General features: G+C 40.2%; 1 protein-coding gene across 1 annotated transcript; it reads left to right on the forward strand.

The window, feature by feature from the left end:
- The first annotated feature begins 1,204 nt into the window (after window positions 1-1,204).
- On the forward strand, window positions 1,205-14,762 carry e2f4 (E2F transcription factor 4). Its single transcript, XM_076732810.1, has 11 exons — window positions 1,205-1,630; window positions 3,200-3,309; window positions 7,187-7,348; window positions 9,539-9,582; window positions 9,698-9,762; window positions 9,864-10,052; window positions 10,309-10,396; window positions 11,678-11,824; window positions 12,281-12,328; window positions 12,450-12,494; window positions 12,635-14,762. The coding sequence occupies exons 1-11, from the start codon at window positions 1,466-1,468 to the stop codon at window positions 12,748-12,750; spliced, it is 1,179 nt and encodes a 392-aa protein (XP_076588925.1). The 5' UTR covers window positions 1,205-1,465; the 3' UTR covers window positions 12,751-14,762.
- Window positions 14,763-15,261: the final 499 nt, after the last annotated feature.

Genomic DNA, 15,261 nt, shown 5'->3' on the forward strand with positions numbered 1-15,261 from the left:
AAAACACAGGAAAAGGGATCTATGTTTGCCAAAGCAATTAAATTGAATCTTTGAGAATTAAACTAATACACTCATATTCAATTCTATTAGGCTCCTTTTGAGGGCCTGTAGTGAGCAGGGAGTTAGTCAAGTTGCTTTTCCTCATATGTGTCTCTTCAATTCTCTGCTTTCCGTTTGATTTAAGTTACACCTGCTAACACCCTTTGGCAATATTCTTCCTTCTGTAGTTGAATTTTATACTGTATCTTTTTTTTTATCTATTGTTGATTTTATTTTGTATCTTTTTATTGTTCTACTTTTCTGTTTTTACCTCACTTTTTTATTCTTTCACTGTAACAGGTGAATTTCCCTGGCATGTAGGATAAATAAGGTGTTACCTCATCTTATCTTTTAAAGTTTATACTACATAGATGAAACATTTTATTTGCCTCATATTATTTTTATTTAGATTTATTTATTTGTCTTGACATTATATAATCTAATAATTCTACAAACAGCAACTGGAAGAGACTGAAGTAAGTTTACACATGGGCTGTGCACTAGATGCTTGATGTTTTAGTGATAAGCCACAGTCTCTCAGATAACTGACTACCTAATAGACTGTAAACATGCACAATAATAATAAAATGAAATAAAATAAATGCCTCTACAAGGGCTTTCATCTGCGGTTGTCACGGACAATAAACATCAAATGCTAATGTATACTTAGTGTAGTACATATAGCTCCATATAAATATGGAAGAAAAAAATGAAACTATGACTTTTGGATCCAGTCAATATTGTGTGAAAATTATATTCAGTCTAGCACAAAGACTCTAAACTCAATGCTTAGGGTTTTCAAATGTTTTTTTTTTTTTTTTTATTGGAAATGTCTGGAGAACGTTCCTGTCCGCCCGCGCGTGTGAATGGTGTGCGTGTACGCGTGCACTTTCGGGAACGCGTGTTTTCTTCAAGTTTGAGTATGTAAGGGATTGTGTGAAAGTGGCACTCGTAGATATATCCGGAAAAAAACATCTTTTTATACCCCTAAAGAAAGAACAACTCACTTTCCTTGTAGATTATTAACGTTTGATCATGATTCAAAAAAATTTGTGGGTAAGAAAGTATTTATTGACTTCATACGTTTTTATAAACAAACTCTGTTTTGAAACAGGCCTTTCAATCGATGTGAGTATTTGCAGACGCTCCCTCCGACGATTGAACCGTCCCGTCATACCTCGCGTGGCCAACGGCTCTCTCCACCGTGTGCTCGCCCATTGAATTGCTATAACTCAGTCTGTGTAGACCAGTTTAGTGAACAAATTTTGGGCAAACCAGGTCGGACTAGCTCATTAAACACCTGTTATCTGGTACACACTTTCCTGGCCTTCTGTTTATCTTACTGCGACTTTGGGGCGAGCTTTCCTGGGCTCGCTGGCTAGGTTTGGTCGGGGAGGCAGGGGAAGTACGGAGCTGGTCCCGAGCGATGATGGAGCTGGAGGCGGCCGGTAATAGAGGCGAACTGGGTGCTGTGGGCGACTCGCTGCAGCCACAGACCCCCAGTAGGCACGAAAAGAGCCTAGGACTGCTCACGACTAAGTTTGTGACTTTACTACAAGAGGCAAAGGATGGAGTGCTGGATTTGAAAGCGGTGAGCATGCAGCCCGGAGTCTTTGTTGTTAGCTAGCGCTTGTCATTTTGAGCCTGCCCGCTGTCGTTAGGTTACATGCACTTTCGCTAGCCTGCCTGTTAGCCTAGCCTAGCCGTGTGACAAGCTAATTTGAATGGTTATAGCTCATGTGGGTATGTAGTTTTTAAAACACTTCGGTTACTTTTAAACCTCGGCTTAAACCCCGTGTCATGTTATTTTGGCATTCCTGAAAGGGGAGCAAAGTAAGGTTAGAAGCTGAACTTTGAGAAAACTGGTCAACTTTTCAGACTCTGCCCCCTGCAGATTCAAAGTTGGAAAAGTGGGTCAGCTTTTGTCGTTCCCTTCTGAGCTAACACTATTGCATCTTCACACATGAACAACCTTTTTCTGATAATGTCTTTGTCACTTAACGGTATGCATTAACTGAGCTAGCTTGCAGTTGCAACTCAAACAGCATGTGCTTTTAGCATTAGCTTTTCAATTATACGTATATTAACTAACGTTAGCTGTGTTCACCACAGTTTAGGCCTTCATCCTCTTGATGAGCTGTTCAGATTTAATAGGAACACTCTCAGAAAACAATTTGATGAGCAGCCTGTTGGTATCAGTCACATACTAATTTGCTTGAATAAATAGTTGGCGTTTGCTTATACGAAGTTAAAGGTGTTGTGAGTAAATTTAACTTTGCACAGTTTTTACACAGTGCTACTAACCTTAATAAGCCTTTAACTTACATACCTTAAAGTTGACTTATCAAAACACGTCAATATACTTTTCAGAGCTGAAGTATAAATGGAAACATTTGCTGCCATGGATGTTTTTTCGCAACCAAAACCAATGAACCAAAAGACAGCTTGACCAGCCAAGCATGAGTTTGTATAATAGAACAGTTTCCATTTCACAGAGACCTCAGTGAGTCGATGGTGTCTTCATAGCCACTGACACTCATGTTGACACTTTGCTCTAGACTAAAACTAAAATACCCAGAGGTAGTTTCTCTTTCATTCTCACCTGTCCATTAAAAACACACAGCTTTTGTGAATAATGAAATCATTAGACTTTAAACAGTGAATCAATGAAGCATTGTCTCCTTGACAGAAAAAGAATATTTTCTGTGGCTTTTTCTCCTATTCACGTGCTATCTTAAATCGTTGGCAATTGATTGTAATTGTAATTTATCTGTCATAACACATCTTGAATGTTTTGCGTTAGTGAATAATGAAATTATGTCATATGAACTGTTTCAACAAAAGCCTTATGGTTTATTAGCTGCCATTCAGCAGGTCTGTGACACCATTGCACCCACAGGGCCTGGTGACAAAAGCTAAGCTTATCAGTACCAGCCATATGGTTATCATTAGTATATTAGTTAAACAGAAGGAGTTTGGGAGGGGAAGGAAGTTTAAGTGACACTGTCATATGATGGGTGGTAAAACTTCATGGTTTTTGGGTGCAGCGCATTAAACAGCACAGATACTGTAGTCTCTCTTTGTCTCTTTTTTAGCTATGAACCTACCTGATACCAGTGATCTCTTTTATATTTTTCAATGCTTTTGTCCTGTCATTCAGGCAGCAGACACCTTGGCAGTGCGGCAGAAACGACGAATCTACGATATCACTAATGTGTTGGAGGGAATTGGACTGATAGAGAAGAAGTCCAAGAACAGCATCCAGTGGAAGTAAGTCCGCAGTTTTTTTGTTTTTATTCCCCAAAGATGGAAAGTCTCTCTCTTGATTTAAGAAAAAAAAAACTAAACTAAATAAGTACCAAATGTGTTCTCTAAAATAATTTACTGCGTTTTGTATTCATTTATATCTTTGAGTTTTGTCCTGACCTGACATGTGTATCTGAAACAATACTACAATATGACCTTAGATTTCAACACGGCATTATTTTCATTTTTGGTAACAGTATTATATTACAGTATAGAAAAATCTAAATAGGTACTTCACTCAAAACATCTACTTTCACTCTATTGGCAATGTAAGGAAAAATATCTCAAGAAAGAAAAAATGATGAAAGCAACAGATGTGTTTATTGGCTCCAAATAGGAATGAAAATGAGGTTTAGGCCTCCATTTATTTTGGACAGAGTAATCTGCCCCATAATGTAGTTTAATTAGTAAATGTGATTCATTCTGTGAGTTGGAGAAGCGGGAGGATTAGGTAACTGGACAACATTTATTAATATATTATGTAAGTACAATATGGGCCATGTCTATCAACTAAATTAACATACAGTCGCAACAGACACACATACTGATGCAGCATGCAGCAGAGGGCTTTCCCACATCCAACCTACGACTCTGGTTTGTTAATTGGCTTCTCTGGTTTGTTAATTGGCTTCAAATGAGGCTTAACGTTCTCTTGACAGTCCCTCAATATTGAATACAGTATGTGGGTCATCAGTAGATGCTATTAGCCACATTAGCTGTGGCACATGCTAACTCCAATTTCAACAGAATAACCAGCAAAGTAAACAATAAAGCATCATAAAAATGGCAAAACTTGAAGGTTCAGATTTTGAAGTTGGTATTGATCCATCCTTGAGCTTCAGTTTGAAGTGAATCCTGCTTTGTTTTGGCCCTCAAAGCAGTCTAAAGTAAAATTATGTAGGAATGATTAGCCTGCAAATAAAGCCAAATAGTTTTCCGGTTGTTGTTGTTGTTAGTTAATCTGCTGCGACTTCACTTCTTCAGATGGTGGGAGTAGATGAAGACTTTTGTGTTGTTTTTTTAAACACAGGTTTTGATATATAATATCTGTTTTTGTGCAAAATGTCCATAAAACGGAAAACCAATACAACAAGAGACATCCAACTATATATTTTCAACATAAACATGTCTGTTAAAAGATCTACATGCCTACACATTACAAAATAAAAAATTAAACAGGCTCCTATACCATGTTGTTCGTTTATTCGCTCATTTCATCTTGACCTATATTTTGTTTTCAATCAATGAAAGTGACATTGTGTGCAGAGTTTGCAATTGGTCTCTGTCCACATGTCCTGGAAGATTTCACTTATTATCTGGTTATGAAACCAATTTCCCCATGTTTTTTTTTTTTTTTTTGTACAAGTGACTCATGGAGTGAACATTGTTACGATTTTTCCAATATTGAACAAGAGCACTCCAGCCACCAGACATGAAAAAAGACAAACAAACAAACAATAATGACATTAATTACTGACTGACAGAAAACTTTTTTGTGACTCCTATCCATCATACAGTGCATTCAGTGCAGCTGCTGGCTTGCTGTGCTGCGCTGTACCCTAATTGACACGATAACAAAATTGTCTGAATAATAGAAAACACCTGACTGTAGCAGGTGTGCTGCCATAACCTTCTTGAGACCTGTATATAACGAGAGTCATAAATACATATGAAAATGCTACTCAATGCTGTGCATTTACATTTCAGCGACTGAGTGTTAGAACAAGCAGTGACATTTCTTTGCTGTTTTGTCTCTGTACTCAAAATCACTGTACTTATACTGTATTTGATACAGTAACACCTTTCACACAGGCAGTCTGTTCCTGAAATGTTCAGAAACATTTCCTACGTGGGGTCTTGTGTGAATAGAAGCATAGATCGATATTCAGGGAAATCAATTTCCCACCTTCCACCAATGTCAGCTGTGTTGTAAATACAGGGACAGCATGTAGAGGACTACGTCTGTCTTTCATAGACTCTGTTGATGAGTGTTTCTGATTCAAGTGGATCACGAAAAACATAACTGTCTCACAAACTTGTTGAATATTAAATACGTTACAAGAGCACTGGCACTGAACATAAACAGCTCCTCACCCGCAATATTCTTGAAATTAATAAGGGACATCTTCTGCTGTGCACACATACAGGTGCATCTCAAAAAATAGGATTTACAAAATAATAAAGTCAAACTTCTGAAAAGTATGTTGATTTATGCACTCAATACTTGGTCAGAGCTCCTTTTTGCACAAAGTACTGCATCAATGTGGTGTGGCATGGGGGCGATCAGCCTGTGGCACTGCTGAGGTGTTATGGAAGTCTGGGTTGCTTTGATAGGGGCCTTTAGCTCGTCTGTATTGTGGGGTCTGGCGTCTTTCATCTTCCCCTTGACAGTACCCCATAAATTCTCTATAGGGTTCAGGTCAGGCGAGTTAGCCAGCCTATCAAGCACAGTAATGCCATGGTCAGCAAACCAGTTCTGAGTAGTTTTGGCACTGTGGGCAGGTGCCAAGTCCTGCTGGAAAAGGAAATCAGGATCTCCATAAAGCTTGTCAGCAGACGGAAGCATGAAGTGCTCTAAAGCGTCCTGGTACATGGCTATGTTGACTTTGCACTTGACAAAACACAGTGGAACAACAGCAGCAGATTACATGGCACCAAATCATCACTGACTGTGGACACTTCACACTGGACTTCAGGCAACTTGGATTCTATGCCTCTCCACTCTTCCTCCAGACTCTAGGTCCTTGATTTCCAAATGGAATACAAAATTTACTTTAATCTAAAAAGAAGACTTCAGACCACTGAGCAGTAAGATAGTCCAAGTAAGATGCTTCTGACGTCATCTCTGATTCAGGAGTGGCTTGACACTAGGTATGCAACACTTGTAGCCCATTTCAAGGACACGTCTGTGTGTGGTGGCTCCAGCCTCAGTCCACTCTTTGTGAAGCTCCCTCACATTCTTGAATCGTCTTTGCTCAACAATCTTCTCAAGGCTGCGGTCATCCCTGTTGCTTCTGCACATTTTCCTACCACACTTCACCCTTCCAGTCAACTTTCCATGAATATGCTTTGATACAGCACTCTCTGAACAGCCTGCCCTTTCAGCAGTGATCTTCTGTGGCTTACCTTCCTTGTGGAGGGTGTCAATGAGTGTCTTCTGGACAACTGTCGGCAGTCTTCCCCATGATTGCAGTAGTGTGTACTGAACCTGACTGAAAGATTCAGGGTATTTATACTGCAGAAACAGTGATTTACTCATACTTGAAATGAAATGGTCTAATATTTTGAGATACATTGTTTCTATTTTTTAGCTGTAGACCCTAATGTAATGAGTCTATAGTATATGCAGTTTTCACTTTCTGAAATAACTGACAAAAAATATTGACCTTTTCCATGATATTCTGCATTCTATGAGATGCAGCTGTGTATCTGGCCTGTCAAAACAGCCCTATTTAGGTGGCTGAAAAGGTTTGGATGATTTTTGGGCAGGTGTGTTTAGTACTATTCAGAATACTGTTCAATGCTATTCATCACTACTAAACAGAACATAATGTTGTGGGACTTGAACCGCTTTATTAATAAATGTAACAGTGTGATATAAGAATAAAGAAAGCATTATTTCAAGTTGTGTGGTAATCACAACATCTGTCATGAAATATGTTACCTGTGAATGCAGCTGTAGTCCTGATACACCTGTTTTGTCTAAGCTCTCATATGAGGCAGACTGATCAATGGCTGTATAAATGATAAAGCATGGTAAGGAGAAACAGCATGTTTGCTCATGAGTGTGTGAAGTTTTGTTTGCCTGCTGTCTGTCCATGACCATGCCTTTATGTTTTAGGGGTGTAGGTCCAGGCTGTAATACCAGAGAGATAGCCGATAAGCTGATCGATCTGAAGGCCGAGCTGGATGACCTGGCTCTCAGGGAACACGAGCTGGACCAGCAGAGAGTCTGGGTCCAACAAAGCATTAAGAATGTCACAGACGACTCCAACAACAGCCCATATCCTTTACTGCTCACTGTGTTTGTGTATGTTACAAATAGAAATAGTTTTTCTGCTCAGCCCATCAGTTTTGAATTTGCTCAGTTGCATTCTGAGTCACTAATGATGACTGTTCCTAAAAAGTTTTTTTTTCTCATTGGTGCTTAGGGCTCCAAACTCACTTTTCCACTGTTGGTTGCACCAACACATGATTTGGTCGCGCCCTTCCATTTTAGACGTACGCATGTCACCAGTTTCTTCCCTTAAAATTGAACAACACAGTAATATTACCATATACCATGTTCTGCTTTTTTGTTAAATAACATGATCGACTATAGACCAAAGACACACGGCACGCATGAAAAGTAAAATATCTGCTTGTTTTATGTGTTAAAAATGGCAAATTATGCAATTAGAAAATTAGATATACATTATCAGCATTTGTGAAAGATGGTGAAAGAAAATCCTGCCACTGAAGTCTAACTCAAGAAGTTTTTCATCCAGACATAACAGTGAATGAATAAAATCTATTCCACTATATCATTACCATTGATAAAATTCAAGAATTCTTGCTGAAGCCAGTCAGCTAAGTTATAGCTGGTAACCAGATTGTTACAAAGGACAAGACAGGCTGTCATTAGTCATCGAAGGTAACGAGCACTGTACAGGCAGTAGTGTTTTTTTTTTTTTTCTACAGTGGGGCTCAAATCAATGTCAATATTTCAATTTCATATACAATAGAACACACCATCCCAACAGCTACAAATACCACACATTAAGCTACTATGGGTTAGATGATTGCACTGACTTGTTTTTTCACGAGACCAACCGACGAGAACGGTAACTACTATGAAGCATGGCACATTATGTGTCACACTCGTCATGCCTTGAGTTGATAATACATACCACCTGAAAAACACAGCATACAGTAGGCAATGAGTCCAGTATAACGTTGTGACCAGGATGGGCAAAGCCAAACTTGACAGACAGAACACCCAGAAACTGCACATGAAATGGGTTGTCCTGTAATGGCACATTAGTCCACCCAGACCACAACAGTTTAAAAGTCAAAACACATCAGCAGCAGATCAAATATGCTACTTGGGCTCCTAAGACCAGAGTGAGCAAGCGCATGAAACACAGAATGTGAGACCACACAAAATGTGAGTCAACGCAGTTTCCAAATCGACCCTGTTTTCAAAGGAGCACAATCCCCTGGTTGTTGTTGAGCAGTTGTTATCCAACACGCCTGGCACGTCTTCTGTCTGAGGACTTTCCATAATATAATTTCCCAATGTTCTTCATTTGGCTTAGTAATTTTAGGATGGGAAAAAGATCTTCAACAGCTTGGCTGCTAGCATTCTTGCAAGGTGTGCTCACGTGGTCGATGAGACATAACATGTGATGCAATGAAGCTTCCCCAGCTAAAGTTAGCTTAATAACATTAAGTTCACTCCAAGTTAACTCCAATTAGCTGGTACCTCGTTAGGTATAAGCATTGAGAAAGTGAGAGTTCACCTCTGGAACTGCTGCATCTAGATCTGCGAGGGCTCTCTGGCTCTGCAGGGCAACATTTCTCCCAGATTGCATCTCGCACGATTGCAACCACTTAAAATTTTAACTCACACACTCTCAAAAAGTAGTCGCCTGTGCATGGTCAGTGCTTAGGTGTTGTGTTTGTGGATCTCGATGACACAGAGCAACAGGAGACACATTGACAGAACAATGAAACATATCCAATCTCAACACCATCTGCCATCTCATAGGGGATAATCCTGGGCATGCATCCCCACAGATTCTGCCAGCTCTGTCCGCCACATAGCTCATATTGTCTGTCCTGGTCACTTAAAGGGCCACTCCCCTGAGTTTCTACATAAAGGTCAGTATTACTTAGCCTCTAAAAGCATAAGTGCCTTGCTCAAGGTCAGTTGTGGAGTGTTGAAAGAGGGGACCTTTAGGCCACGGCTTCCTCTGAAAGTCAAGATATCTCATTCTCTGCTGCCTCTAGTTTCTTTGGAGTCCCATTTTATGGAAGTGCAATACTACATATCTTGGAGTACCCTAATTAATAAATTAAAAGTAGTCAGTAAAGCATCATGCCCTTGGTTAACCAGCCATCCTGAGGATGAAATTGCTTTTGCTGATGATGTTTACTCGTTTAAGTGGTAAACATGATTGTCATTGGAATTGGACCCTTAACACATGAATACTATGGCATATGTAAAACATGAAGACCTCTGTGGAGCTTTCAAAGGTAATTGTTTCAGGTGCTCAGTCTTAACAGACATTTTTCTTTGTCTGCCACACTCACATTGAGGGTCTCAAATACAGTTTCCATCACTCATCACCTGCCTGTCTTTTGTCCTCAGGTGACACACTCCTAGCAATCCGTGCTCCCATTGGGACACAACTAGAGGTCCCCATACCAGAAGCTGTAAGTTACAGTATGTGTGTGGTTTGTGCATTTTGTATGCTGCGTTTGTTCAGCTAGTATATGTCTCAGGTCTCAGACTGGGTGTATGTCTTCTTTTCCAGGTCCTCAATGGACAGAGGAAATACCAGATCCGTCTCAAGAGTTCATCTGGTCCTATCGAGGTTTTGTTGGTCAACAAGGACCCGTCCAGTGCCTCTCCTGTTGTCTTGCCCGTCCCTCCTCCAGATGATGTCCTTCAAAGCCTCTCAGCACCGACGCCTACCTCTCAGCCACCCACTGCTGCCTCCCAGGTCCACACAGTTCTTTCAGCTTTCTCTCTGCAATTACTTCTATTTATGTGTTGATCTTTTTAAAGCAGTAGACTGGGTGTTCATTGGCATTGATCCCAAGGCAGCAATATTTTTCACAGTTTTTCTCCATTCATATGACAGTTGTGTTGTTTGAAATAGATAAATGCTTAATCGTCATTAAAAAATGATTTATCATGCAAAGATTTTTCATCATGCAATGCTATGACTTTCCTCTTCTTTTCTTTCCACCCTCCAGATCCCCAAACCAGCTCTAGCGGCTTCTACAAAACCTGGTCCTGCCACAACGTCAGCTACAGCAGCCAACCAAACAGCATCAGTGACAGGTAGAGAGGGACAACATACCAATGATTGGGACCCTGAGTGGTTCCAAAAAAAAAACAACCTAATTTTAAAGGATGCAGACAGGCCTTCTGGCATTTCATTTGTGTGCACCAGCACATGTTGCTAATGACATATGGCTAAAAGTTTCTGGGTGGACCCTGTCCCAGTACCGTGACGGTTCAGCACAAATACAGGAACCGTTAAAACCCCCCAACAAATGTTTTTATGTACAAAACTTGGACTTCCCTACTGTCTAAAAACAATTCACAAAATGAACTGAATTTTTCCTTTTTATTGCCATTTGTGAGGTGCTGTAATGTAATGCAGAGAATAGGGATATTCATAACAAATAATTTCCCTCCTGATTAAATGGAGCTTAGAACTTTGAACACTCAGAAAACAGTTAAAATTGAGCATGATTCAATTTTTAAGGTTAAACATTGCTGAAAACAATATTGTGTATATTATAAAAGCCATTTTAAACAGTTAACCACATTTTTCAGTAACTAAATTGCATTTTAAATGCTGCTTAAATTTGTGGCACTTTGGGCTGTGCATCAGCTGCAATGTAATCTGTACGGGTGTTCGCGCACCGTCAATGTTCATCAACTGAAAGTGTTTTTGCCACTGACAGACTCAAATTGTTATTCTATGTGTCGGCCAACATTATGGAAAGGAGCCCTACAGAGATAGACCTTTACATTAAAGACGAAGATCCCTTTTGTTTAACTAGAAATAGCCATTATCATTCTCTCCAAAGCCACCAGACTCCATTTACAGAAACAGTCATTTAATCACCATAAAAACCCCATCATTCAAAGTCAACAGAAAATGAAACTCATCAAAACTGTCGTGGTTTGTCTTTGTACTGTTCCAACAATGACCACAAACTCTAGTTGGTTGAAATAAACCCTTGATTCACCATACAGGGAGATGATTGAGATCATCAGCATCAGAGAGGCAGCGGGGAGAATATTTTCACATCTAACTGGGGGATTTCTTTCACTGAATGTGATGACAGAAGAGATTTAAATATGTTAGACTTCAAGAGATTTTCCCAGTAAAAAAAACAGTCATTTCTGGATAAGGGAAACCCTGCCATGCATTATGAACACATTATCCTGCCATTTAAATGTGCACATTGATAAAATAATAATACACTGAAGCAACCAGTATTTCTGATGCCAAGTAGTGAGGGTAGCAACATTAATCGACTAGTCACCTAATCATGCACATCCCTGACCAAGAACCAACGTTATTTTGTCTCCTCACCCTTATTTCAGAAGTGACGACCACCACGCCACTCACCCCAACAACAGACACACCTGCTACAGTCACTCAGCAACTACAGTCGTCTGCCTCATTGGATGGAACTGCGTCCTCTTCTGCCCCTGCAGTGTTTGAACCAATTAAGTCGGATCCCTCTGAATGTGAGTTTTGTGTGTAGCTGACACCCCCCCCCCCCCCCCCCTTTTCCATTCAGGACCATGAGACAGAGTAAAAGGAAAATTTCAATACTCAGATCATACACTTAATTGACCAGTATATAGGATTTAGTGGAATCTAGCAGTCAGGTTACAGATTGCAACCAACTTAATACCCCTCACTTAACCCCACCCTTGAGAAAGGCCCTCTGTAGAGCCAGTGTTTGGTTTGTGCCTGCGTGGTTACTGTAGAAACATGGCAACGCAACATGGAGAGCTCATTGTAAGGTAAATAAAAAAACAGAATGGTTCTATTTTCCAGTGATTACAGACTAATGAAAACATAATGATGAATATTGTATTCGATTTCTGTCTATAGATCCCCCTTAATCCTACATACTTGCCCTTTAGGTGTAAAGTAGTGACTGTACAGCTTAAATGTTTGCTGTGATTTCCCTCTAGTGCTGGACTTTCCCAAAGAGCTCTCTGACATGTTTGATCCAACAAAAGGTAAACTCCTCTCAAGTATTACACAAATAGCATATATTTCTCCTTAAATCCCACTTTTTCAGTGTCCTGCAGACTGAAGGTTTTGTGAATGTCTCTCACTTCTTTTTCATTTCTTTGACAGAGATGATGAGTGGAGACCTGTTGGAGGATTTGATGTCATCAGAAGGTGAGTTTGTTTACAGAAGCGTGAATTGATTGTGTGTAATGTGTGCAACAGACACTGTTGAACACATTTCAGCACTTTGACTTGTGGCCTCTCTTTAGCGTCCTGCACTTCTCATCTCTCTCTCTCTGTGTCTCCTCCAGTGTTCTCGCCTCTCCTCCGCCTCTCCCCTCCACCCAGTGACCACGACTACATATACAATCTGGATGAGACAGAAGGCCTGTGTGACCTCTTTGACGTCCCTATTCTCAACCTCTGACCCCTGAGATTGTTGTGAAATTGGGAAGCAGCTTCCCTAAACCTGCTCAATCTACCTTCATTTTCTCCAAGATCCCCCCCCTCATTGACAGTGAAGGTGAGAAGAGGTGCAGGAAAGCCAGTATGATCTGATGAACGTTCAAGGACACCTCTGCACTGATATGATGAGCTCAAGCTGAGCTCAGTCAGACAGCGGCTCAATGTACAGGCCTGTGGTGAAATACAGACGAGAACAAAACATTTTACTTACTGCTTTTCAAAGGAAACATAGTGAGAACAAGAGAAATAATTATATTTTTGGATTGTTATGTATGATAAAGCACTATGTTTGTGTATCAGCTTTCCCGTGTGCTTGTGAGGGAACGTGTGTGGGCATACGTTACATGAGTGTGCTTGTGTGTCTGTGTGCTTGAATTTTGCATTCAACACTCTCTTAACTTGAGTCAGATGTCTCCTGGAAAGAAAAAAAGAGAAAACCTATTCCTATCAGGTAAAGAGTCATGGCAGACTAACAGAGCACAGCCTTTATCACTCGGCAGCTGCTCACGCATGGCTTGAGTCCAAACACACCTGGTTAAATATGCACTGTCCTCATGTACATAGAGAATATATATTTTGTATTACCAGCACACAAAACTATGGTGTATTACTGAACTACAGTTGTAACACAGGCAGAGCAATAGTTTGCAAATAAACAAAGGTACCATACTCAAATCATCATACTGTATGTATGGAGAGCTTCGTTTTGAAGAATAGGAGTTTGTTGTAATTAAACATTTCAGTGTTGGAAGTGTTTTTGTGTGCAGTTAGAGAAAGAGGATCTTAATGTTGAGTTACTGAAACCCATAATCTTTGTGACATAACAAGCCAAGCACCAAAACAATGTAATTGATTGGGGGAAGTTTTAGAGCGCTGCCATTTTACATGGACACGTTTTAGGTCAGTAAGGTGCTTCTCCTCTAAGCTCCTCATTATGTCTACCTTCTTTACCTGGCACTTCTACACTGAGGTGTTTGATTATAAACGTAGGCTTGCTGTGAGTCTCAATTTGCCTCTGGACTTTTGGACCTTGGACATTTTTATTGGCTCTAATGATATATATATATATATATTTTAAGTGGTGTACATCAAAGGAATAGCTTTTTTTTCCCCACCCTCCAAAATAACCTCTGTGACGATTGTCTTTCAATTATAATGTATGTATATGAATACCATTGTATTGAGTTCATTTGTATGTAAAAGGACATATGTGTATTTTTACTTCTGGAATGAAAATAGTCACCATGCCATGAAAAATGCTCCTCTTTTTGCTTGTTTTTGTATATTTGGCACAGATCCCTATTCAGCAGGGTTTTTTTTCACAGTTTTCTGTCTGTTTCTGGTAAATGAATTACTGCCGATCACTTTAAATGTCATTTTTCACCTCCTAACCCCTCTGTCTGTGCTGGGACTGGTGAGTAGCAGGTCAGGATGAGTTGTTACGAATCAGACTGTTAAAGTACAAGATCAACAATATCCATATTTCTACAGCGCTTTCTTCTTTTTGTATAATAATGTGCTGTTTTGCTCTGGATGATGTGTATGTGTGAACTGTGTGTATTGTCTGTTTCCCTCTCTACCGCTTGTATAGAATAGCTTTTATTTTTTTATACCTGATATATTATTACTGCTACTAATTTGGGCTAAAATTGGCTAAACCTCATAGTTAAAGGAATTTATCCACAAACCCGTCAGCTTTATCAAAGCTTCCTGTCTCATTGTTGCACTTTACATCACTGTGGACAGATCCTCAGTCAGTCATTGTGTTTGGACAGTGTTGTGAGTTTGCCTAATCCTTCATAGAGCACCCAGGGAGTTCGTGTGTGTGTGTGTGTGTGTGTGAGAGAGAGAGAGAGAGTGTGTGTGTGAGAGAGTGTGCGCGCGAGCGTGCGTGCCCTGCAGACTTTTTAACAGACTCGATATTTCTAAGCTGTAGTTGCATCAAATGAAACAAAATAAACACTTGGTATTCTTGGTGTATTGTCTGGTCTCGGTTTCTAGTATAAGGTGTCGCGTTTTTGTGTGTCAGGGGGTTTATATATATATATATACACACACATACATATACATGCATATACACACTCAGAAAATAAATACTACATCACAGCATATTAGTGACACGGTCTCTTGACTGTAGTAACTCCTCCGGTCTGACTCCAGCTGGAGACTACTGTTACATTCTTTTTCTCTTCCCCTCGTTTCCAGTCAGCTCAAAACCGTCTGTTTACTGTGTTAAAGGCATCGCCTTCAAAGACATACATTTGTCGGTCTCTGTAAAGAAGACAGACGTAGCGCTGCGTTGGGCTCCCAGACGCCCGCGTGGTCAAAATCAGTGAAGACTGGGGACAGGATGGCACAAGTGGTGCAAACAGGAGGAACAGCAGGGGGCGGCTGTAATCAGCTGTGCCCGACCCGGAACTTCGAATTAGTTCATCTTCCACTCCTTGAAAATTTGAAAGAAAAGCTGGTCTAG

The sequence above is a fragment of the Chaetodon auriga genome, chromosome 6 (assembly GCF_051107435.1).
Source record: "Chaetodon auriga isolate fChaAug3 chromosome 6, fChaAug3.hap1, whole genome shotgun sequence".
NCBI classification, from domain to species: domain Eukaryota; kingdom Metazoa; phylum Chordata; class Actinopteri; order Chaetodontiformes; family Chaetodontidae; genus Chaetodon; species Chaetodon auriga.

Coding starts and splice junctions, on each gene's coding strand:
- e2f4 (XM_076732810.1), top strand. CDS start 1,466: ATGATGGAGCTGGAGGCGGCCGGTAATAGAGGCGAACTGGGTGCTGTG. Junction 7,349..9,538: donor GACGACTCCAACAACAGCCC/ATATCCTTTACT, acceptor ACACATGAATAC/TATGGCATATGTAAAACATG. Junction 9,763..9,863: donor AGGTCCCCATACCAGAAGCT/GTAAGTTACAGT, acceptor CTTCTTTTCCAG/GTCCTCAATGGACAGAGGAA.